At 40.7% G+C, this 23,544-nt stretch overlaps 5 protein-coding genes across 7 annotated transcripts in view; 3 read left to right on the plus strand and 2 right to left on the minus strand.

The window, feature by feature from the left end:
* Window positions 1–806, plus strand: part of adprhl1 (ADP-ribosylhydrolase like 1) — a 7,844-nt gene extending 7,038 nt beyond the window's left edge. The window contains exons 6-7 of one of the 2 annotated variants that reach the window (XR_016114578.1): window positions 68–232; window positions 298–439. Coding sequence is in view for 1 of the 2 variants with exons in the window: in XM_088993115.1 (XP_088849241.1) it covers window positions 100–232; window positions 298–467 (303 nt within the window). In the remaining variant the exon portion in view is untranslated. Of the gene's footprint in view, window positions 1–67; window positions 233–297 lie in introns of both variants that reach the window. The other variant, XM_088993115.1, reaches the window with a different exon arrangement.
* Window positions 1–2,586, minus strand: part of slc9d1 (solute carrier family 9 member D1) — a 32,761-nt gene extending 30,175 nt beyond the window's left edge. The window contains exon 1 of the mRNA XM_088993111.1: window positions 2,455–2,586. The gene's annotated coding sequence lies outside the window, so the exon portion shown is untranslated. The remainder of the gene's footprint in view (window positions 1–2,454) is intronic.
* pros1 (protein S) overlaps window positions 1–10,395 on the plus strand; it is a 106,109-nt gene extending 95,714 nt beyond the window's left edge. The window contains exon 15 of the transcript XR_016114576.1: window positions 9,737–10,395. The gene's annotated coding sequence lies outside the window, so the exon portion shown is untranslated. The remainder of the gene's footprint in view (window positions 1–9,736) is intronic.
* Window positions 2,974–12,476, plus strand: grtp1a (growth hormone regulated TBC protein 1a). The gene is made up of 8 exons (XM_088993117.1): window positions 2,974–3,111; window positions 6,144–6,295; window positions 6,374–6,532; window positions 7,669–7,793; window positions 8,318–8,414; window positions 9,365–9,537; window positions 11,400–11,585; window positions 11,668–12,476. Exons 1-8 carry the CDS (start codon window positions 3,056–3,058, stop codon window positions 11,761–11,763), a joined length of 1,044 nt encoding a protein of 347 aa, XP_088849243.1. The 5' UTR covers window positions 2,974–3,055; the 3' UTR covers window positions 11,764–12,476.
* lamp1a (lysosome associated membrane protein 1a) lies at window positions 3,211–22,316 on the minus strand. 2 transcript variants are annotated; one of them, XR_016114577.1, is made up of 10 exons: window positions 22,006–22,316; window positions 20,076–20,182; window positions 18,939–19,158; window positions 18,642–18,803; window positions 18,165–18,376; window positions 17,508–17,633; window positions 17,372–17,438; window positions 16,312–16,479; window positions 14,921–15,125; window positions 3,211–3,431 (listed from the first exon to the last, which is right to left on the minus strand). XR_016114577.1 is itself a non-coding variant. In XM_088993114.1 (9 exons), exons 1-9 carry the CDS (start codon window positions 22,061–22,063, stop codon window positions 14,986–14,988), a joined length of 1,260 nt encoding a protein of 419 aa, XP_088849240.1. In that variant the 5' UTR covers window positions 22,064–22,316; the 3' UTR covers window positions 13,183–14,985. The 2 variants fall into 2 exon arrangements, 1 of the variants encoding a protein (XP_088849240.1); XM_088993114.1 differs by lacking the exon at window positions 3,211–3,431 and having other exon boundaries at window positions 13,183–15,125.
* Between the last annotated feature and the right edge of the window lie 1,228 nt (window positions 22,317–23,544).

A 23,544-nucleotide genomic window follows, 5' to 3' on the forward strand; every position in this document is an offset into this window, starting at 1 on the left:
GATATAACCAGACTTTACTGTATTTGTTTATTTATTTGATGAAGTGGACATGAACTTTGTAATACAGGCACAATTTTGGCGCGACTGTTGTCGTCGCAGATGTACAAGCAATGGAGCTCAGAAGGCCGCGCGGGCCGCAGGGGCCACGACGCCCCCATGATCGCCTACGACGCCCTTCTGATTGCAGGAAACGACTGGGCCGAACTATGCAGACGAGCCATGTTCCACGGAGGTAAGAGCTCGCCACTTTTTTTTCTCATCAAAAAAACAAAAGATTTGAAGGCCACTTGATTTTAGGGCAAAGCGAAGCCACGGGCCTCATCGCCGGTTGCCTCTACGGCTTAATGTACGGCATCAGCAACGTTCCCTCAAGCCTGCACGGCGATTTAGACAAACGACGGCGTCTGGAGGAGCTCGGGGAGGCGCTTTACAAAGCGGCGTCGGCGGAAAAATGCATCGACAAGTAAAAAGTGGACTTTGCAAAGTCAAAAAAAAGCGCCTTTCAACTGGAGTTCTCTTGGCACGTGATTAACAATGAATGGCCGTGCCCCCTAATCAATACAAAGCCTACCTAACCAAATAACAGGACAGTATTTGCATCAATGCCACGCACACGCACACAAATATGACTTCAAGTCGTGAAAACTCTTCTATCCTAATGCTATTAATTGGCAAACTTTACTTATTTCAAAAGCCTTTTCTATTTGTACCATCCATTTTGAGCGAGACTCGCACAAACAAACAAATAAATGTTGGCGTGTTACGTGTCAACTGCGTGATGATCATAAACAGAATGGTGAAATAATTGTTGTCATTGAAGGTGTTTTATTTCCATTCGATTCCTGTTTTCTCACATTAAAATACAAAACATCGACACCCGGCAAATAAATAAACAAATGTAAATAGATAGCCAGATAGCCAGCTCGCTAGATAGCCAGATTGCTAGCTAGCTAGCATGCCAGATCACTGGCTAGCTAGCGAGCCAGATCGCTACAGACAGACAGACAGATAGAATTAAATAACTACATCATCTCACACACATGGAAAACACATCACCGAACATAATTTTGAATTTAAAAATATGTGCTGTAGTCCAATATGGAGGCAACAAAACGTCACCGTCCTGTGGACTGTCTGCTTCCTGTTATTGTGCCCTACACGGGAGAAGCCAAACGACTACCGAATTTATTCATCCCAGTGCTATTAAATAATAACGGTAATGATAACTAATCTAATCTAATCTAATCATTTTTTTATTCTTCTTTTCCTTTCGGCTTTTCGCTCTCTTCAATTTAAGTGGACGACTGTACTGCGCTGTACAATTTGTTAGTAAATGACGCCATCTTGTGGCCCAGCCCAACACATGTAAATCGTACTCTATTTTAAATAATAATAATAACATGTCATTTCTAAGCACCTTTCAAAACTCTCAAGGTCACTTTGCAGTCATAGGATAACATTTTCTGCGAGTGAGCAGCGGCAGCCACACGCGCCAGCAATCATTCAACTCGGAAATAAGTCAAATAGAAAGAAAGCTAGCTAGCTAGCTATCCAATAGATAGCCAGCTAGACAGCTAGCTAGATAGCTATACAGCTATTGGATAGCTAGGTAGATAGCTACATAGGTATTACATAGATAGCTACATAGCTATTATATTGCTAGCTAGGTACCTAGCTAGCAATTTACTGATGTATCTATCCATTTATTTATTTGTTTATCTATTCATCTATTTATTTACCGATGGATTCATTGATTGGATTGGATCCATGTATTTATTCACCCATTTATCTGTTTATTTATGTATTTCTAATCACTGATTTATTAATGTAATATATATATATATATATATATATATATATATATATATATATATATATATATATATATATATATATATATATATATATATATATATATATATATATATATATATATAACTATCTAAGCTATTTAGCTCGCTACTTGTTGGCTATCTATTAGCTATCTAGCTAGCTTTCTATGTATTTACTTCCGGGTTGAGTGAACGCTGGCATAGGTCGCTGCCGCTGCTCACCAGCAGAAAAAAAATATCACGTGACTGTAAAGTGTCCTTGAGAGTTTTGAAAGGCGCTTAGAAATGATATGTAGTATTGTTATTATTAAAACCCGTGATTCTCAAAACGGGGGTCGCGACCGATCGTTTAAAATGTCATCGATTTCTCAGTTTGTGATGTTACGGACAATCGGATATTTTTATATTAGATTAAAAACAGTGCCAAAGAAACAGTTGACGTAAGACACAATCAATATAAAGTTTGCTCGCGACAGTTTTGCGTTATATTGTACTATATTTCGGGTCTATAACCGTTTTTAATCAAAATATTTACTCTGTAACAGATCGGACTCGAGTCATTTATTGCCATGGACAAGGTTAATAAACACAGCAATGGCAAAGAGAAAAAGCAGGATCTTACCTGATTCCTTTGAAGGCATCTTGAGATGTGACTGGAGTGTGTGTGTGTGTGTTTGTCGATCCCGGGACAAGCGTCACGCGCGTGTAAACCTTCTTTCCACGGATTTCTCCGGAAGCTTAAGGAAAACCTCCAGCTGGCATCGCCGGGCAACCAACCTTCGTTTTTTATGTCTGGATTGCATCGATGACTCGAGTTTTTCTTTAGGCAAGCAAGGCCGTTCGTTGTAATATCATAGGGAGCGAAGAAAACAAGCAGCAGGTGCTTGTGGTGAATGGCTGTAAAAGTCAAATTGAAAGTTGTCGCCATATGGCAGCCAGAATGGCGGACAGGGAATCAACCAAGCAAACAAGTCAGCGATTTTCTTAAAGGCAACGAAGAAAGAAAACGATAAATGAAGAGGGAGGCGGTAAAAGGTTGTTTTCCAACGTGGGCCGTTGTCGAGAAGAGTAGCGGGTAGCGTTTAAAGACCTTCAGTTCGAAAAGGGAAAAAAAGATTCAAAAACACCTGAAATTGAACGTGCAGCTTTTGATCGAAGGCAATCTGCAAATATCTCGGCGAGGAAAAGAAGAGGAACAGAAACGAGGGAAGAAAGAAGAAAGCATGGAAAAGAACAAGATGAGCTCCACCCGCTACGCAGCTAAAGACAGAGTGAACAGGTAACTTGCTAGTTCGACGAACACTTAAACAAAAACTGTATTTCTTCAACAACACAAAACTTCGATATTAATGCTGAATATACTTCACCCCAATGCAACCTAGGGACGCTTTTAATTCCTTTTTGCGTTTGTTTTAAAATCATGTCTGATCGAAAAATGATGATTCTTGTAGTGATGTGTCGTTCGCAAACGAGGCGGATCTCTGAAGTGAACGAAGAGAGCCGGTTCCTAACAAGGAGCCGGAAATGGGAGCCGACTTTTTTTGTCTTTTATCCCTCGCTCATGGTCTTCGGTTAAAGCTGCACGTGATTGGTCGATATCTGTTGTAGAGGAGGAAGGGGCGAATTACAGACACACGCAGTAGTGAGGAGAGGACGGGGTTGTTAGGGTAGACAGGTGGACAAATGTTATTATTATATTATGCTGTTATTATGATTCAATTATGATATTTTTTACTAGTTGGTATGATAGCATTATTCATATGAAAAGCAAATTAGTGACAGCTGATCATCAGACCAGAGTCGCCACAGGGAAAGTTTGTGGATGCTCTCTGTGCACATATAAATCAAGTGATATAAAAAACAACATTGATAAAGTGTATTTTATACATGAGTCATGGGTTTTTCACATACGTTTACGCAATTTTTTGGTAGTTAATTAATGTAAGCAAAAAAAAACAAAAAAAAAAAACGAAGAGCCATTTGGGAGCCAAAAGAGCCGGATTTTTTTAGTGAGCCAAACCAAAAGAACCGGCTCTCTGAAAAGAGCCAGAATTTCCATTCTTCAACTCGTATGTCGAATGGCCCAAAGCACTTTTCTTCCTTTTCACCAATTTGTTTTTGTGAAATGTATCCATTCTTTGAGGTAGATTTTTTTTTTTGCTTATTCATGCCAGAAAAAAATCCTAAAGTAAATTTGCATTTTTGCAAAGCAGCTTCAGTATAAGTAGACTGACTAGTTGGAAAGGGAGCAAAAGTCGTAAAAAAAAAAAACCGGTCGGGTGAATTGGCGTGACAATAATTAGCATAAAAACATTTAGTTGTCATCCAAAAGAAAATCAACAAATGCCGCCTAACAATACCTACCGCCGCCGCCGCCGTTTCTACCGTTTACCGCGTCACTCAAACCATGCCTTTATTATGGCAATACAGAACTCCTTGGTTGACAACCGACACCTCCAGACAAGTTGCGTCCGTAATTTGTAAAATCACTTCAAATAACTTCTACTGAGCGTATTTGACAAAGATTCCACGGCATGTCGCTATATTTTACCTTTTAAGACTCGCACTGAATATTCCGGAAGGAAAACGACATAAATAACGCCATGGTGAATCATTTACTCAACCCAGAATAACTCAAATAGATAGCCTAGCTAGCTAGCTAATAGATAGCCAGCCAGATAGCTAGTCAGCTAATATATAGATAGCTAGATAGGCAGCCGGCTAGCGAGACAGCTAATAAATACCAAATAGCTAGCTAGCTGGATAGATAGCCAGATAGGCTAGATAGGCATCTAGACAGGTAATAGCTAGATCGTTGTGTGTCGCAGCCAATTGCGCTAACACGCATACAGATGGTGTAAGTTGACAAATCAGAGCTTGGGCGCCATCTTGTGCATTTTTCTGGGCGCTACATTGGAGTCCAGACGGCTGGAATTGATCCGGAAGGACTTCTTTAATCCATTGCAAACATGTATGCTTTCCTCTTCAGAACTATTTGAATCATATTCATAACTGGATGAGTCACAAGAAAGCATCTCACTCGAATCTGAACTCTCTGAAGCCATTGTTTTGATTCTGGAGCAAGGCAGTTTGTGAAGGAGTATGACATCACGAACAAGGGGGCGGGACTTTCTGAATCTCTCCAGTTTTGAGCTCATTTTGTGGCACTTTTGGGACACTTGAAGTCATTTTTCTTGTTTGGGTCTCGAGATTCAAGGGTTTAAGAAGGTTGATCCCGTTCTGTAATCTTCTTATCCCGACTGCTTCAAGACATCCACTCTCGCTACAGCAAAGTAGATTTAGAAAACGGCGATGAGACAAAACCAAATATACCGATGAGAAGGTTTCTTCAGCCGTCATCTGTACTTCTTTCAAGGTGTCGGACGTTTCGCTTCTTATGGTTTGAAAGGGGAGTAAAAGAAGCCATTTTCATAAAACAGCAAAACCCTTCACTAAATCACCATTGTGAGGTGAGGTTTGATTTAGATCGTTCCTACAACCGACTTCTTAGGTAACTTGGGCTTAGTTATGCTGATGAGGTGATACTGAGAGCTAAACCAAATATAGGCCCAAATATTAACTCATTCACTGCCATTCTCGAATTTATTCGTGAATAGAAAATACAGACGCTCCCCTACTTACGAACATTTGAGTTCTGAACAACGGTGCACACGAACATTTTTGTAGTAACACAAAGACACACAGAGTATTCTCTACAGTTGTACATGTACATATCTTTATATCAAACGTTTATTTTTCATTACAAACCAATACAGGTTACTTATATAAGCCTTAAACATACTTATATAAGCCTTAAACATACATTCCATACAAAATATAGTACTGAATCAACTTACGACCGACCGTTTGTAACGTAAGTTCGTAAGTTGGGGAGCGTCTGTAAGATCGTAGAGCGCCATTCCTGAATTTGTTCGGGTTTTGATAAAGCACTGGCCAGACCTCTGGTCAAAAACTGAGGCATGATGGGTACATTTTTATTTTTGATTATTAAATTTTTAATTGATAGGCGCCTCTATATATATATATATATGACATGTATTGTAATGAAATACAACCTGAACCCCTTATTGATTAGTATTATTATTAAATATCTATTAGCTGGTTCGCTAGCTAGCTAGCTATTGTTTAGCTGGCTAGGTAGCTATCTATTAGCGACTGTATCCTGTGATTGTAAAGGTGCTTATAAATGAAATGTATTATTATAATTACTGAATCTATGAGCTAGCTAGCTTTCTATTTGAGTTACTTCCGGGTTGAGTGAATGAGTTAACCCTCCCCCTTGCGGCCCAGGGTGGATCCATACGGCTTTGAACGCCCTGAAGATTTTGACTACGAATCCTACGAAGAGCTGATGTCCGAGTATCTGGTCGTGCTGACGCAAAGGTCCATCAAGTGGTCCAAACTACTCAAGAGCAAAGGCAAAGTGCAGCGTAATGTGAAACGTGAGTGCGGGTGGGTGGGGGACAACATCAAAATGTCATCTTCATTTTGCATCAAGTCAACTTGCGTTTGCGTTTTAGTCAAACGTTACGTACGTAAGGGCGTACCCAATGAGCACCGGGCTGCGATTTGGATGGCGGCGAGCGGCGCTCAGGAGCAGTTGGAAAAAAAACCAGGTTACTACCAAGGCCTGCTTGGAGATCAGCACGACCCCAAACTGGTGGAAACCATCCGTACAGGTTGGCCTCTGGGCAATTTTTCAAATGGATACCTCAGATTACGAACGTGTGTCTTCCAAACATTCATTTCCCATAGAAAACCATTACAAATGAGAATAATCCGTTCTCAGGTCCCCATAAAACATAATTTTCTACTAAATAAGCCTTAAAACTACGCAAAAATAGACCTTATTTTATGTATAATAAATGTGTTATTGTATTGTAATTAAAGAAGTGAACTGTACAGTATAATAAAGTTGTTTTATTGACATTCGTGATGGTAGTTGTCAATGGATGTATCAGGACAAAATACATTGATACCTCAGCTCACAAACTTAATTGGTTCCCAGAAAGTGTGTGTAAGGTGAAAAGTTCATCTGCCAAACATTAATTTCCCATAGGAAACCATTGCAAATGAGAATAATACGTTCCCAGGTCCCAATAAAACATACTTTCCTACTAAATCAGCCTTAAAAGTACACAAAAATATACCTTATTTTATTTATGTATAATAAATGTGCTATTGGATTGTAATGAGTCGTAATAATAATAGTAATAAGTCGTTTTATTTACCTTTGTGATGGTCGTTGATGGCTTGATGGAATGGAGTGGGAGGAGGAAGGGAGGGAGTTACTGTTTGGAAGGAGAGTCACCTTTCATAAGGACTGTCCCCTGCTAGCTGCTTTTCATTAATCCAAATCAACAGAAGTTTTTCAACCTCTTCTATTGCCTGAGACCGTTGTTTAGACAACACAGAAACAACCTTCGCCGCACGTAGCAATGGTCGACTTAGCATACCGGTACTGGGACGCTAAGTCACACAAACGCACACCTCGTTCGTGTTTTTTGATGATCTCCTTCCTCTCCTCGACTGTCATTTTCTTTTGTGTCTTCTTCGGCTGTAGTGGGGTCTTTTTCGGTCCCATGATAGCAAAAGTACTCCACTCGATAACAAACACATCTGCACTCAAAGAAAGGGGGTGACGAAAACTAGTCCGCCAGCCACCATGTGTTTCCCAAAAACTAGTTCGTATGCCAAGATTATATTCTCGCGAATTTAATGTTCATAAGGTGAAAAGTGTGTTAGCTAAAGCGTTCGTAGACCGAGGTATCACTGTATTATGGTTAATCTTTGTTCTTTTTACCCCATCTCCCAGACTTGAACCGGACGTTTCCGGACAACGTGCAATTTCGAAAAACGTCTAACCCGTCTTTGCTGAAAGCTTTGCACAATGTGTTGCTAGCTTACGGGCACCATAACGCCGCCGTGGGTTATTGTCAGGTAATAAACAAATCAGGTCAAAAAAAAAAATTGCTTTTGAAAATAAACGACATCATGTGGTGCAAGTTTAAACATTAATCACGACAATGGAACATCCGGGTAATTTTTAAATAGCTCCATAAAGTAATGTACTGAAGGAGAAATGTTCTCGAAAAATTAAGTATTATTTACCTTGCTATCCAGCTAACAATATAGCTAGCTCCCCAGCTAGCTAGCTATTTGCTATCTCGCTGGCTAGTTATCTATCTATTAGCTATGTATGCTAATGCTGGCGCGTGTGGCTGCCGCTGCTCACCCACAGAAAAACAGATCACGTGACTGTAAAGTGACCTTGAGAGTTTTTAAAGGCGCTTATAAATGAAATGTATTGTTATTAAATAATTTGCGGCGACATCAAGGCTAACACGGACGGCCATTGTTATTGTTTTTGTATTCAAAATGCCGAATATTTTGTCATTTCTCGTTTTGCATGTGGTTTCCTTCACATTCAAATTTCAATATTTTGTCTTTTGATTTGATCTCAGGGCATGAATTTCATCGCCGGCTATCTGCTTATCGTCACAAAAGAGGAAGAAAAGGCTTTCTGGTTAATGGATGCGCTCCTCGGCAGAATCTTACCAGGTTTTTAAAAATTATCGTTTTAAGTAAGACACATACGATTAAAAATAATCGTATGTGACAGCTTTGTTTATTTTATACAGTGATACCTTGGCTTACGAACTTAATTGGTTCCCAGACAGAATGTGTAAGGTGAAAAGTGTGTATCCCAAAAATGTATTTCCCATAGGAAACCATTGAAATGAGAATAATCCGTTCCCAGGTCCCCATAAAACATGATTTTCTACTAAATAAGCCTTAAAACTACACAAAATATAACTTATTTTATGTATAATAAATGTGCTATGGTATTTTAATTAAAGAAATAAACTGTACTATATAATAAAGTTGTTTTATTCACCTTTGTGATGGCCGTTGATGGTTTGATGGAATGGAGTGGCCGCTTTCATCAGCATGAAAGACTTGATGAGGAACGTAGCCTTCTTCATTCACCATCTTGAGGATTGATCACTTGTAGGTGCTTTCTCTGCCATCATTTTACCTTGTTCCTCATCAATTGTGTTCTGTTTAGCTGGGTTGATAGCTTTTTGCAGCAAGTGTACGGATGGCTTGTGCGGGTTATTTGTGGAGCCCGATTGATGGGATATTTTGACCTTGCAGTCCACACTCTGCCAAAGTTAAAACCAGTCCAAATTTCACTCTTTTCTATCCATTTTCTCACTCTCTCTCTTTCGTCTGTCTGCATCTTTAATGTTTAAACCACCTTCCCACACTGCTGCGTTCTTGACCAATCACGTGGCTTTAACCGAAGACTGGGGGCGGGGAATAGAGAACAAAAACAAGCCAGCTCCCATGTCCTTGTTAGAACAGACTCATTGTGGCGCTCCGTGTGTATACCGGAAAATAGTTCGTACGCCAAGGTTACATTTTCATAAATTTAACGTTTGTAAACCAAAAAGTTCATAAACTGAGGTATCACTGTAGTTGATATGACCTTACATGTCTGACGGCAGACTACTACAGTCCGGCCATGCTTGGCCTGAAGACGGACCAGGAGGTTTTGGGGGAGTTAGTCAGAGTCAAGTCTCCCCGAGTGTGGAAGGCCATGATGGATCATAACGTCATGTGGACTCTGGTGGTGTCCAGATGGTTTATTTGTCTTTTCATAGACGTTCTGCCTGTGGAGGTGAGGACTATCGTCGCCATTTTTTAAGCTTCAAATTTGATTTGTGAACCAGTTGGGTTCTTTATGATGATTTTAGACGCGGCACAGTGTGTTCAATAGTAATTTACCATTTGTTAAAGGACAACCGACGCCATTTTTTCCCGTTTTTTAACTGACATCAGAAAAACGTTTGATAGCATCTAAAACACCCAAAACACAGGCTGATATTTTTAGTCAAATGCAAAAAACAAAAAAAAATGACAAAAAGTGTCTCAAAACTGACACAAAATGAGAAATTTATTATTATACTAACATGGAAAAAAGGAAAATGCTGCCCCTTTGTGGAAGGAAAAAAACATTGCCAGAGGCAATGGCCAGTGCTTTATCAGCACCCAAGCTTGAAAAACCAAACCCCAAACAAATTCAGGAATGGCGCTCCACGTCACGCTTTTCAATTTCCGAATAAATTCATGAATGGCAGTGAATGAGTTAATCCAGTCAAATCTGGGTTTTCGACCATAATCCGTTCCAGAAACCATATTTGAAAACTGAAACATTTCTTATTATCATCAAAGTAATCAATGTCTGCTTTTTTTAAATCAATATTGAACAATAATAATCCGCCTGCTTACAGTGGAACGCTACACGAAGATAATGCATTGGTTACAAAGAGACGCGACACAAGGAAGTGACGTACACTGATACCTTAGTTTACGAAGTTAATTGGTTCCCAGAAAGTGTGTGTAAGGCAAAAAGTTTGTCTGCCAAACATTTATTTCCCATAAGAGACCATTAAAAATGAGAATAATCCATTCCCAGGTCCACATAAAACAAAATTACTAGGAAGTGACGTACATATAAGGAAGCAAAGAGTCCAATGGTGCATTCAGGTGCGCTCAGCAGCACCTTTTATAGCATATAAAAAAATTGGGTCGAAAACCGAATTGGTCGAGAACCAAGACGTTCAAAAAACAATATTTGACTGGAAATGAACATAGTGATACCTTGACTTACAAACTTAATTGGTTCCCAGAGTGTGTAAGGCGAAAGTGTGTATCCCAAAAAATAATTTCCCATAGGAAACTATTAAAATGAGAATAATCCATTCCTAGGTCCCCATAAAACATCATTTTCAACTAAATAAGCCTTAAAACTACACAAAATATACCTTATTTTATGTATAATAAATGTGCTATGGTATTATAATTAAATAAACAGTACTGCATAATAAAGTGGTTTTATTTACCTTTGTGATGGTTGTTGATGGTTTGATGGAATGGAGTCCTCAGCATTAAACACTCGATGAGGAACGTAGCCTTCTTTCACCATCTTGAGGAATGATCCCTCGTAGGTGCTTTCTCTACCATAATTTTACCTTGTTCCTCATCAATTGTGTTCTGTTTAGCTGGGTTGATTTTTTTTTGCATCATGTGTACAGATGGCTTTTGCGGGTTATTTGTGGAGCCTGACTGATTTGATATTTTAACCTTGCAGTCGACACTCTGCCTTTGAACTATCAAAGTTGAAAGGAGTCCAAATTTCACTGTTTTCTATCCATTTTGTCACTCTGTCTCTCTCTGTCGTCTGCCTGTCTCTTTAATGTTTAAACCACCTTCCCGCACTGCTGCGTTCTTGACCAATCACGTGGCTTTAACCGAAAAATAAAACACAAAAACAGTCGACTTCCATTTTCTTGTTAGAACGGGCTCGTTCGCGAACGACGCATCACTCATTGTGGTGCTCCGTGTGTATCCCGAAAAATAGTTGGTATGCCAAGGTAAAATTTCCATAAATTTAACGTTCGTAAACCGAGGTATCACAGTATACCGTTTTCATGCTGTAAACCTATTTGTTGATGCTCTCAAGGACATTTTCAATTGCAGACAGTTCTCCGAATTTGGGACTGCCTGTTCTACGAGGGCTCGAAAATCCTGTTCCGCGTCTCGCTGACACTGATTCATCACTACAGAGATTTAATTGAACAAGCTGAATCTCTACCAGACATGTGCCAAATCTTCAAACAAATCACACGCGGTCCGTTTGTGGAAGAATGTCATCCTTTCATGCAGGTAAGCAGTGTCAGAAATAACGACTGACCGCATGCCCGGTCATGGATAGGCTTTCCTTTTTTTTCTGTGTTTCCCATCCTAGAAAATCTTTACGGAACCCGGAAGTCTTTCCATCGCAACGTTGACCAAGCTTCGAGCAGCTTGTCGAGCACGAGTCGTTGCCGAGGAGGCCGCGTGAATTCGTTTTTTTTTTCTCTTTGAATGACCAAAAATAACTTTGGCTCCACCTCCAATAATACGTCTGTGTCATAAAACAGCAAAACCCTTCACTAAATCGCCATGGTGGGGTGAGGTTCAATTTGGATCATTCCTACAACCAACTTCTTAGGCAACATAGGCTTAGTTATGCTGATGAGGTGATACCAGTGAAAATGGGGCAATCAGACCAGTCGTAAACCCCATACTCGGGCAGGACAATAGAAGTAATCAGTCAGGACAATAGAAGTAATCAGTCAGGACAATAGAAGTAATCAGTGTAGCCTCAGGAAGTAGTCCTCTGCCCCCCCCCCCCCACCCCAACCTGACAGCAGGGACCAATCATAGCAGAGTCTGGCACCGCCACGCCTGGACAGTAAGGATATATATATAGGGCTAAAAACTACCAGCAAAAAAATAGTTTGCTGACGAAGCCTCTTGGATAAGAAGCGAAACGTCCGACACCTTCAAAGAAGTACAGATGACGGCTGAAGAAACCTTTTCATCGATCTTCACCTCCAATGTATTGATTTTGTCTTAAAACATCATTTCAGCGACAACATCAACGGAAATGTTTCATTGATCAACGGAAATGTGAATTGACGTCTTTTGAGCTTCATGATTGTAACATTTCATGTGTTTTGTCTGTCATTTATCTCACTTGGACCAAAATATAAAACACTGCCGCTGATGCGATTCCAGGAATGCCGCCTCTCATTTAATCAATATATTATTTGTTTCAGTACTCCAAAATAACCTTGCTATTGATTTGATTATATGTCCTGTTGAATTATCGTACAGTGATACCTTGGCTTACGAACTTAATTGGTTCCCAGACAGTGTATAAGGCGAAAAGTGTGTGTTCCAAATATTAATTTCCCATAGGAAACCATGAAAATGAGAATAATCCGTTCCCAGGTCCCCCTAAAACATACTTTTCTACTTTCTAATCCTTAAAACTACACAAATATACCTGATTTTATGTATAATATATGTCAGAAGGTATTATAATTAAAGAAATAAACTGTAGTGTATAATAAAGTCGTTTTATTTACCTTTGGGATGGTTGTTGATGGCGAGATGGAATGGAGTGGCCGCTTTCATCAGCATTAAACACTTGATAAGGAACGTCGCCTTCTTCTTTCACCATCTTGAGGAATGATCCCTTGGAGGTGCTTTCTCTGCCATAATTTTACCTTGTTCCTCACATCGACACATCACTTTGTTGCGCTCCGTGTGTATCCCGAAAAATAGTATGTATGCCAAGGTAAAATTTTCATAAATTTAACATTTGTAAACCCAAAGGTTCGTAAGCCAAGGGGTTCGTAAACCGAGGTATCTCTGTACTCAGACGCTCTTAAAGGGACACGACACACTTAAACAGGATGTTTATACTCAAAAGGAATCACCACCCAAATATTTATTATCATTCAATAGGATGCACAATGCTAAAAAAAGACTTTAAAGTATATTGTTTAGAAAAAAAATAGCGATCAAATTGTCAGTTTGGATGAACACTGTTGTTCTTTGACGGTATCGGCAATCGGGGAAAGTGAATAAAAAGAGCAAGGCAGCCTCGGGTTGTTGGACCATCACACTCACTGATTTTTAAAAAATTAAATAAAAATGAAAAAAAAAAAAACGCATAGAACATCACGCTACACCGCAAAAGCAAGGCAGGAAAAAACATCGGAGTATCATTACCCGCTTCCGAGAAACGTTTCCGTCAATCAATCTTGATCAATTGAATATAAACATTCGTCGCTGTCCAAAAGAGCAATTCCAGCTACTAAAAAAAAAAATCAGTCAGTCCTTCCGTCCATCATATTTCCTACCTGTCTCGTCACTAGCAGGAGAAGACACGATTTATAAATAGTTTACTCAGGTGAAAACAAACACATTTAGACACAAAGAGAAATACATGTAACATCCGACTTACGACCAAGCCCGACTTGCGACCACCCGTACTTACGGCCACGGCCTCCAGACACTATTTTGTAACATTTTAAGAGGGGGAGTTTGCGAGCCATTTAGCCTTCGAATCTCTATTCAACATTTTGAATGGATTTCAACTTACGACCATTTCGACTTACGACCGTTTGGTCGGAACGGAACTCTGTCGTAAGTCGGATCTTACCTGTATTTCCATCATGAACCCCAAAAAAAAGATCATTGATCAAGATGCAGCTTCTATCTCCAGATTCAATACTGATGCGAACTTAGATGCATTTGGCTTTTCTTTATAATCCAGGATTGGGGCGGAAGGGGGGGGTGAATATTAAAATATCGTCAAATAACACGCAGACTTGTTTGCACTGACTTAAAGGACAACCGACACCTCCGGACAAGTTGCGTCTATAATTTGTAAAATGACTTCTACTGAGCGCATTTGACAAAGCGACACGCATTGTATTTTGGGTATTTTTTGGGCGCCATCTTGTTCATTTTCTGGGCGCTACATTTGAGTCCAGACGGCTCGAGTTGATCCGGAAAGCCTTCTTTAATCGCTTGCAAACATGTATGCTTTCCTCTTCAGAACTCCAGGTAACATCCGACTTAGGACCGAGTTCCGTTCCGACCAAACGGTCGTAAGTCGAAATCATTCAAAATGTTGAATCGAGACTCGGAGGCTAAATGACTGGCAAACTCCCCCCTGTGGTGTCATCACACGGTCGATTGCTGCGCGAGAGTGAGATGCTGGCTGGCTGGCCAAAATTACGTATGCGTTGCCGGCTTGCGGTGCCAGGCGTAGAATTGAAATTTTATAAATAGGGTCTGGAGGTCGTGGTCGTAAGTCAAGCGGGTCGTAAGTTAACTGCATTTGAATCATATTCATAACTGGATGAGTAACAAGAAAGTATCTTTTTCCGAATCTGAACTCTCTGACGCCATTGTTTTGATTCTGGAGCTAGGCAGTTTGTGAAGGAGTGACGTCACGAACAAGGGGGCGGGACCTTCTGAATCTCGCCAACTCATTTTGTGGCAGTTTTGGGACACTAAGTCATTTTTATTGATGTTTTGCATTTGACTAAAAATATCATACTGCATGTTTTGGGTATATGGGTAGATACTATAAAACGTTTTTCTGATGTCAGTTAGGAAACCAAAAAATGGTGTCGGTTGCCCTTTAACGTTTGTACCTGCAGTTTGGCCGCTTCACCGTTGACACCCCACCACCCCCTCACTCGCTTTGCAGGAGTCCCATTCAGATGGTCTGGTAGCCGGCGTGGCTCCTCTTGCGACCTATGAGGTATGCGATGAGGACAACCAGCACAAGACCGGCCAGGGCCGCGCCGACGATGATGGGGATTAGCATCTCGTCTTGATCCATTTGACAGTCCTCCGCTGGAGACCGGCGAGGGGGGAGGGAAAGATTTGTGACTTCATCAATCATGTGCATGTGTCCCATTAGTCCAAGCTAGCCAATAGATAGCTAAGAGCTAGCAAATAGATCGCCATTAGCCAGCAAATAGATAGCCATTAGCTAGCGAATAGATATCTAATAGGTAGCGAATAAATAACTAATACCGTGTGAATAGATAGCTAATAGCTAGCGAATAGTTAGCTAATATCTAGTGAATAGATAGTGAATACCTATCTAGCTATATAGCAAATATATACAGTAGCTAGCTAAATAGCTAGATAACCAATAATAATAATAATACATTTCATTTATAAGCGCCTTTCAAAACTGTCAAGGTCACAAGTCTTGTCTAACGAACTACTTTTCGGCGGACGAACCAAAGCAAATGGTCGAACAGCGCCACGGTGGCTGGCGGACTACTTTTCCACACCCCCTTTGTTTGAGTGCAGATGTGGTTTGTTATCGAGTGGAGTACTTTTGTTATTATCAGACCGAAAAAGCCAAAAAGAAAATGACGGTCGAGCAGAAGAAGGAGCTCATCGAAAAGCACCGAGGTGGTGCCTTTGTGTGACTTAGCGTCCCAGCACCAGTATGCTAAGTCGACCATTACTACCATCCTTAAGAACAAGCAAGCTATTTAGGGTGCGTGTGTGGCTAAGGGTGTTTCTGTGTTGTCAAAGCAACGGTCTCAAGACAATAAAAGAGGTTGAAAAACTTCTGTTGATTTGGATTAACGAAAAGCAGCTAGCAAGGGACAGTGCGAGTGAGGGTATCATCGCCGAGAAAGCACGGCAACTTCATTCGGACATCATCAAGATCTTTAATTACAATCACACTTTTATTATACATAAAATAAGGTATATTTTGTGTAGTTTTAAGGCTTATTTAGTAGAAAAAGTATGTTTTATGGGCACCTGAAAACAGATTATTATCATTTTTAATGTTTTTTTTATGGGAAATAAATGTTTGGAAGACACCCTTTTCGCCTTACACACACACACACACACACACACACACACACACACTTTCTGGGAACCAATTAAGTTCATAAGCTGAGGCATCAATGTATTTTGTCCTGATACATTCAGTATTCATATAAAAGTACCAATCAACCAACCAACCGACCAAAAACTCTCACACATACATGTAAAAAAAACCGATTGGTACCTGCGGCAAACTGGTTGGTGGTGAACCCGAAGGCCTGAACCCGCAATTTAAACGTGTTGAGAGAGAAACTCGGCACCACAGCCAGAATTTGCTCCGTATTGCACATGTAGGAACGTCCCAGTGTGGTCCGTAGGTAGTCAAGACTGGCGTTCCCGGCTGAAAAGGGAGCTGGAAAAGACAGAGACAATCTAAGGTACAGTGATACCTTGGTTTATGAACCCCTTGGCTTACGAACTTTTCGGTTTATGAACGTTAAATTTAGGAAAATTTTACCTAAGCATACCAACTATTTTTCGGGATACACACGGAGCTGCCACAATGAGTGATTTGTCGTTCGCGAACGAGCCCGGTCTACTAACAAGAAAATGGCATCCAACATTTTTTTTGTCCTCTATTCCCCGCCCCCAGTCTTCAGTTAAAGCCACGCGATTGTTCAGAAACGCAGCAGTGAGGGGAGGTGTTTTAAACATTAAAGAGACAGGCAGACGACAGAGAGAGAGTGAGAAAATGGATAGAAAAGAGTGAAATTTGAACTCGTTAGTGTAGTGTAGTGTAGACTGCAAGGTTAAACTTCCCATCAATCAGGCTCCGCAAATAACCCGCACAAGCCAATTGATGAGGAACAAGGTAAAATGATCGCAAAGAAAGCACCTACAAGGGATCATTCCTCAACATGGTGGAAGAAGAAGTCTATGTTCCTCATCAAGTGTTTAATGCTGATGAAACCGGCCACTCCATTCCATCAACGACCATCACAAAGGTAAATAAAACCACTTTGTTATACAGTACAGTCCATTTATTTAATTATAATACTATAGCACATTTATTATACATAAAATAAGGTATATTTTGTGTAGTTTTAAGGCTTAGAAAATTAGAAAATGATGTTTTATGGGGACATGGAAACGGATTATTCTCATTTCAATGGTTTCCTATGGGAAATTAATTTTTGGGATACACACTTTTTCGCCTTACACACTCCGTCTGGGAACCTATGAAGTTCGTAAACCAAGGTATCACCGTCGTTTGAAATCCAATTTGCGATATTTTACTTCCATACCCGTCATATCAGACCAATTGGCGACCACGTTTATCCCGCTGAGGCGGTATTTGTTGGCCGTGGAATTCTGTTGAGATAAGATAGTCGGGATGAGTTTGCGCAATAATGGACGCAGCGGTGCTCGGTGTACAACTACCAGCGTAAAAACGAGGCGTAGTGTAGTCATCCGACCCTGAGCTAGAACCAAGGTAGCGTTGTTAGCATCACAGGATCCGGAAGAAGTCGTCAGATTAGGAGTGAGATTCAAATATTCGTGGACAGTCTGAAAACCATGAAAAAAAAATCTGTCAATAAATCATAAAAACAAATGTAATAGATCATTAACTCATTCACTGCCAGACACGTGCAAATAGGTGTCCACTCCAGTGCCAGGGTTGTTGTCATTTTCACTCTAATTGCGGGACCCACAGAATATTGAGTTTTAGGACTACATCAACATTCAGTGCAGCGTTAGAAACCTCAGCCTCTCTTCTTCCATCACAAAAAAAAAGAGTTAATTCCTAAATTATATGGGTCTGGAGTTATATGAGCTTGAAATGAGGGCAGATGTCCAAAATACTGTGCAATACATCCATATTGGTTTATATAGCGCTTCAACATTTGTAGCGGGAATAAAGCGATAACATGGAAAAAAAAGGGGGAACGCTGCCCCCTTGTGGAAGGGGAAATAAAGATTGCCAGAGGTCTGGCCAGTGCTGTATCAGGAATGGCGCTCTACGTCATATTTTCAATTTCCCGAATAAATTCACGAATGGCAGTGAATGAGTTAACTAGAAGAAAAAAAGAACGAGACCTTATTTTGAGATTGGGAGACGTAGGACACATTGAGCTGAAGGCCCATTTGGGCCAAGAGGCAAACGGTGCCGTTGCCGTTGTGAACGGAGTAAATCCCTCGCTCGGGAGGTCCCGGTGTTGTCGGGGCCGGAGACGCCGTGCTCGGAGTCCGGGTCGATGTGGTGGGGGCGCTTGTGGTCCGACCACCCTGATCCGCCACACAGATTGTTTCTGTAGGAACAAAGCAAAGGATGAAGCCCCAACAGAAATACCAACATAATAATAACAATAATAATAATAATAATACATTTCATTTAGAAGCACCTTTCAAAGCTAGCTAGCTTTCTATCGATTTCAGTTCCTTCTAGGTTGAGTGAACGCTGGCGCGTGTGGCTGCCGCTACTCACCCACAGAAAAACTTATCCTGTGACTTTAAAGTGACCTTGAGACTTTTGAAAGGCGCTTCGTAATGAAATGTACGATTAAAATGTCATACCATCTGAGCTCAGAGCGTTCCCTGGCATGTACGCTTCGAGCCTCACGTCGGAGAAGGTGACCGTTTGTTCCCCGAGTTGGACGGAGGTGGCGCTCACGCAATGGTAGGTGGTGTTGATGGCCGCCCAGATGCCGGGAGACGATGACGTGACGGTGACCACAGCTAAGAATGTTTGAAGGGGTGGGGGGGGGGGGGGGGGGAGACTATTATCAAATTTCCAATATTGCCTTAAAAACCGGAAAATACAGTCATTGAATCTCTTTCAATACCACTCCAGAAGAACGTCGTTGCTCTCACCAGAACTGTTAGCTTGGGGAAAGATGGAGGAGTCGCTAAGGTTGTACTGCAGCATCAAGGCAGACACGCTGTAAAAACTCCCGTTGGTGAAGAAGCTCAGACCCAGCGTATGTCCGGAACCAAACGTGGCCACCAGCCACGGCGCCTCGCCAACTGAACCGCATGAGCTGCTAGCTAGGTCGACGGTGGTGGTGTTGGGTAGCGGAACCTTGACGGTTCTCTGAGGGAAGACGTGTTTGGTGGAATGTCAAATGAATAAAAAGAGTATCTGTGATTACATGTACAGTGACACCTTGGCTTACGAACTTGATTGGTTCACAGCAAGAGTGTGTAAGGCGAAAAGTGTGTATCCCAAAAATTAATTTCCCATAGGAAACCATTAAAAATGAGAACAATCCGTTCCCAGGTCCCCATAAAACATCACGTTAAACTAAATAAGCCTTAAAACTACACACAATATACCTTATTTTATGTATAATAAATGTGCTATGGTATTATAATTAAAGAAATAAACTGAACTGTATAATAAAGTCCTTTTATTGACCTTTGTGATGGTCGTTCATGGCTTGATGGAACGGAGTGGCCGGTTTCATCAACATTAAACGCTTGATGAGGAACGTAGCCTTCTTTCAGCATCTTGAAGAATGATCCATTGTAGGTGCTTTCTCTGCCATCATTTTACCTAGTTCAGCATCAATTGTGTTCTGTTTAGCTGGGTTGATAGCTTTTTCCATCAAGTGTACAGATGGCTTGTGCGGGTTATTTGTGGGGCCTGATTGATGGGATATTTTAACCTTGCAGTCTACACACTGCCTTTGAACTATCAAAGTTGAAATGAGTCCAAATGTCACTGTTTTCTATCCATTTTCTCACTCTATCTCTGTCGTCTGCCTGTCTCTTTAATGTTTAAACCACCTCCCCTCACTGCTACCTTCGTGACCAATCATGTGGCTTAAACCGAAGACTGGGAATAGAGGACAAAAAACAAGTCGGCTGCCATGATCCTTTATGGAGAACGGGCTCGCTCGCGAACGACACATCACTCATTGTGGCGCTCCGTGTGTATCCCGAAAAATAGTTCATATGCCAAGGTGAAATGTTCATAAATGGGGTTCCTAAATTGAGGTCTCACTGTACCAAGCTGCTGGAGGTGTTGTAGGTGATGGAGAAGACTGCAGAGAGCTCAGCTTTGATGCAGGTGGAGTTGCTTTCCCTCACTTCCAGAGTAACAGCCTGAAGGAAGCCTGCAACACACAAAGTATCATGTGTTGGTAGTTTTTGTTTCGTTTTATTCCTGGAAAAGTGTAAAATATACAAATCCATTCAGAAAATTGCTTGTCGACTTCAAAACAAAATAAGGATTTGACACGGGAAGTTCTGCCATTCCCGAATTCATACGGGAATTGAAAAGCATTCCCGAATTTTTTTCAGCTTTTGTTTTTTTTCTTGCAGGGGGAGTGTGCAGATAAAGCGCTGGTCAGACCTCCGGCAATGTTTTTCCCTACCACAAGGGCGCACCATTTGCATTTTGTACAGCCGCCCGCATTTCAAGCTCAGATAACTCCAGACCCACATAACTTGGGAATTAACTGGTGAAAGAAGAGAGTCTATGGTTTCTTATGATGAACTGAATGTTTATGTACAGACACTCCCCTACCTACGAACATTCGGGTTACTCCCAGTCCTTTCCCAACACCATTTTTTAGTACTGCCTGCTGAAACCGGAACCGATTGCCTCCGACGTTCACCCCGTCAACACACCAGCGCTAGAATTAGATTATATTTTCTACTCGTGGTCAGCAACTGGAACTGATGTGAAAATCAGAAGTAGCGCATCGTTGCCTACGCAACACAAAGCAGCACACAGAAGTCACATGAAGCTCTCAGATGACACAACTGCTGCTGGTGTTGCGCAAAAATCTATCTAACTTGCACGATAAATGACAACACAATACAATCAATACGGAGACTTCTCGTGGATCGTGATTCACTTTGATGGCATTTTGTTTCGAAATCCATTGTCGTTCGGTCAAATAAAAACGCGCTTGCTATTCAGTTAGAGAAACACGTTACATTTCAATCACAATTGACCAAATGTGTGTGAGCAACGATATAATGTACGTCAATAACTAACATATGCTAAAGTAGTACAATTTGTGACATATTGTAGGGATGTGACACAAATCTTCAATAATAATTCATCACATATTTTCCAATACTATATTAAAGTGCATTTAAATAGCTTTCAACTGAAATGTATAGATTATTGTTATATGACAAATAATAAGGAAATAATGTCATTTTTAATTTTCGAAATATGAGGGGATTTTCTGCCTGCAATTACACACTTAAAACAATGAAAATCCGCGACCGAGTTCTTTATAACAGTTTAAACGATCACAACTTTCTTATTTTTTGGCAAATCTTAACGAGTAAGGTATCATTGGAAAGCTTTTGAAATTCTAACCAGGAATAAAAAAACACAAGAAAAGATTCAAAATATAAATTAGCATATAACGACCGAATGCAGGCAGATTTTCGTCAGAAATCCAAAATGGCTGTCACTGAATACTAGGAAAGACAATCGCGAGCTCTAGAAATACATATGCTAATGCATCATTTTGCTTAAAACTTAGCAGTTATGGAGAAACATATATATTCTACCACTTCCATGAGTTATATAAATACAACTTACTCACCTTTATATACTGTAGTGTGAGCAAAAAGAGCGTAAACTTCAATCAATTTTCCCCCGTTTCTCGTTGTCGTATTCGGAAACTTAAAGAACCAGCATGGAGGGAAACGTGTAATAAATTATCATAAACTGCATAGCTTGGAAAATCCCACCAAAAACCACGACGTACTTCACAAAAATGCAATGAGATACGACTGCGAGTGCACAGTGCGTTCGGTTCACTGGACAGAAACAATCACTATAGCGTACCGACATATTGGGTTTGCTAACCTCAACTAGTAGCGAACATTAAACATGTAGCATTCTTTGCTAGTCGATCTCGCCACTGGTCATTCAAGCAGCTGTTTGTTTATTGTGCAAAAAAATACTCACCCAGCACGGCAAACCACGTGAGAAGAAAGAGCGATCCAGAAGCCATGGAGAGCTTCATCGTTTCCGTCGTAGATGATGCTCGGCCGACGTTTGTCGCACACAGGTGGGACCTCCGCACGGTAATGTGCACTTCGGTAGGCCCACTGTCAAATTAAGCAATGGCGCGTTCTTCTTCTTGTTGTTGTTGTTGTTCTCGGCGGGTGGCGTAAGTGAGAATTATTTATCGCCGGGCCGGTTCTAACAGCTTTGCTTCTGTTCTTGTATGAGCGCCCGCTCAGTCCGCCACAGAAAACTATGTCACGTCACGTGAGCTGCTAGCGTCAGCAGCTAGCAGGTCACGTGAACGCGCCTTCGAGCTCTGTCCACGCGATACTTTTTTCATTTTTTTTTAAATCGTACAGTAATTGTGATTTATGCTGTCAACGAGATACTTTAACATTGTTTTAATCGTAACTGTGAGTTACGGCGTCCACGCGATGATTATTTTTTTTTTAATTACAGCTATGAGAGATACGTCTGTCAACGCGATATTTTAACCTTATTTAACAGTAACTATGAGAGTGTAGGCCTGTCCACGCGATACTTTAAGATTTTTAATAGAAACTGTGAGAGATACGTCTATCAACGCGATACTTTAATATTTTTTGATAGAAACTCTGACGCCGTTCACGCGATACTTGAACATTTTTTAAATCGTAACTGTGAGTTAGGGTGTACACGCGACAATTACATATTTTTTAATTGCAGCTATGAGAGATACGCCTGTCAACGCGATACTTTAACACATTTTTAGAGGAACTGTTATGCCTGTCCACGCGATATTTTAACATTATTTAATAGTAACTGAGAGTCTCGCATGTCCACGCGATACTTGAACATTTTTTAATCGTAACTATTACGCTGTCCACGCGATACTTCATTTTTTTTGAAATCGTAACTGGGAGAGACACATTTATTCAAATAAAGCTTTACATATTATTCTTAATAAATAATGATATAAGAAACCATTCCAAATTAATTCAGAAAGTAAATAAATAATTTAGTAATGCCAGTATTGTCCTTCTGGGTTGTATTTGCTGAACTTACTACGTTGGATTGTATATAGCACGAGACAGTGTCTCTTTTTCTCTCTCACACGCGCACACCGACACACGCACACAAGTGCAAAGTGCACGTATTGTGGTGAAGTCAGCTGACAGGCATCGATTCACGAGGGAGTGTTAAACCCCAAGAAGGAACGCAGACTGCTTTCATGCTGCTCTTCAACACTATGCAAAATCTTGCAACATTGCCCTCACACATCGACCACATTTTGAACGACAGATAAGGCGCTACTCAAACATTGAACTTCGATACGTTGCACCATTCACACAATAGCAAGAGAAAACTGCGTCATCTGAATCCTCTAGATTCTAGCCATATATGGCTCTTTTGATGATTGCATCTGGCTCGCCGAAAAAAACTAAATCAATACTCTAGCTTTTTCGCTGTTCATTTCCTGTTTGGGCGGCAGTTAGCGAAAAGCGCGATTTTGATTGG

The sequence above is a fragment of the Hippocampus bargibanti genome, linkage group LG03, assembly GCF_051943395.1.
Source record: "Hippocampus bargibanti isolate YZ-2025 linkage group LG03, ASM5194339v1, whole genome shotgun sequence".
Lineage (NCBI taxonomy): Eukaryota > Metazoa > Chordata > Actinopteri > Syngnathiformes > Syngnathidae > Hippocampus > Hippocampus bargibanti.

What these genes read in the sequence shown, in the direction of transcription:
- grtp1a (XM_088993117.1), top strand. Translation starts at nt 3,056, where the DNA reads ATGGAAAAGAACAAGATGAGCTCCACCCGCTACGCAGCTAAAGACAGA. An exon ending in AGTGCAGCGTAATGTGAAAC is followed by an intron (nt 6,296 to 6,373) that starts GTGAGTGCGGGT and finishes TTTGCGTTTTAG; the next exon opens with TCAAACGTTACGTACGTAAG. An exon ending in CCGCCGTGGGTTATTGTCAG is followed by an intron (nt 7,794 to 8,317) that starts GTAATAAACAAA and finishes ATTTGATCTCAG; the next exon opens with GGCATGAATTTCATCGCCGG.
- lamp1a (XM_088993114.1), bottom strand. Translation starts at nt 22,063, where the DNA reads ATGAAGCTCTCCATGGCTTCTGGATCGCTCTTTCTTCTCACGTGGTTT. An exon ending in ACAACACCTCCAGCAGCTTG is followed by an intron (nt 19,159 to 20,075) that starts GTACAGTGAGAC and finishes GTCTTCCCTCAG; the next exon opens with AGAACCGTCAAGGTTCCGCT. An exon ending in TCTCCCAATCTCAAAATAAG is followed by an intron (nt 17,634 to 18,164) that starts GTCTCGTTCTTT and finishes CATGGTTTTCAG; the next exon opens with ACTGTCCACGAATATTTGAA.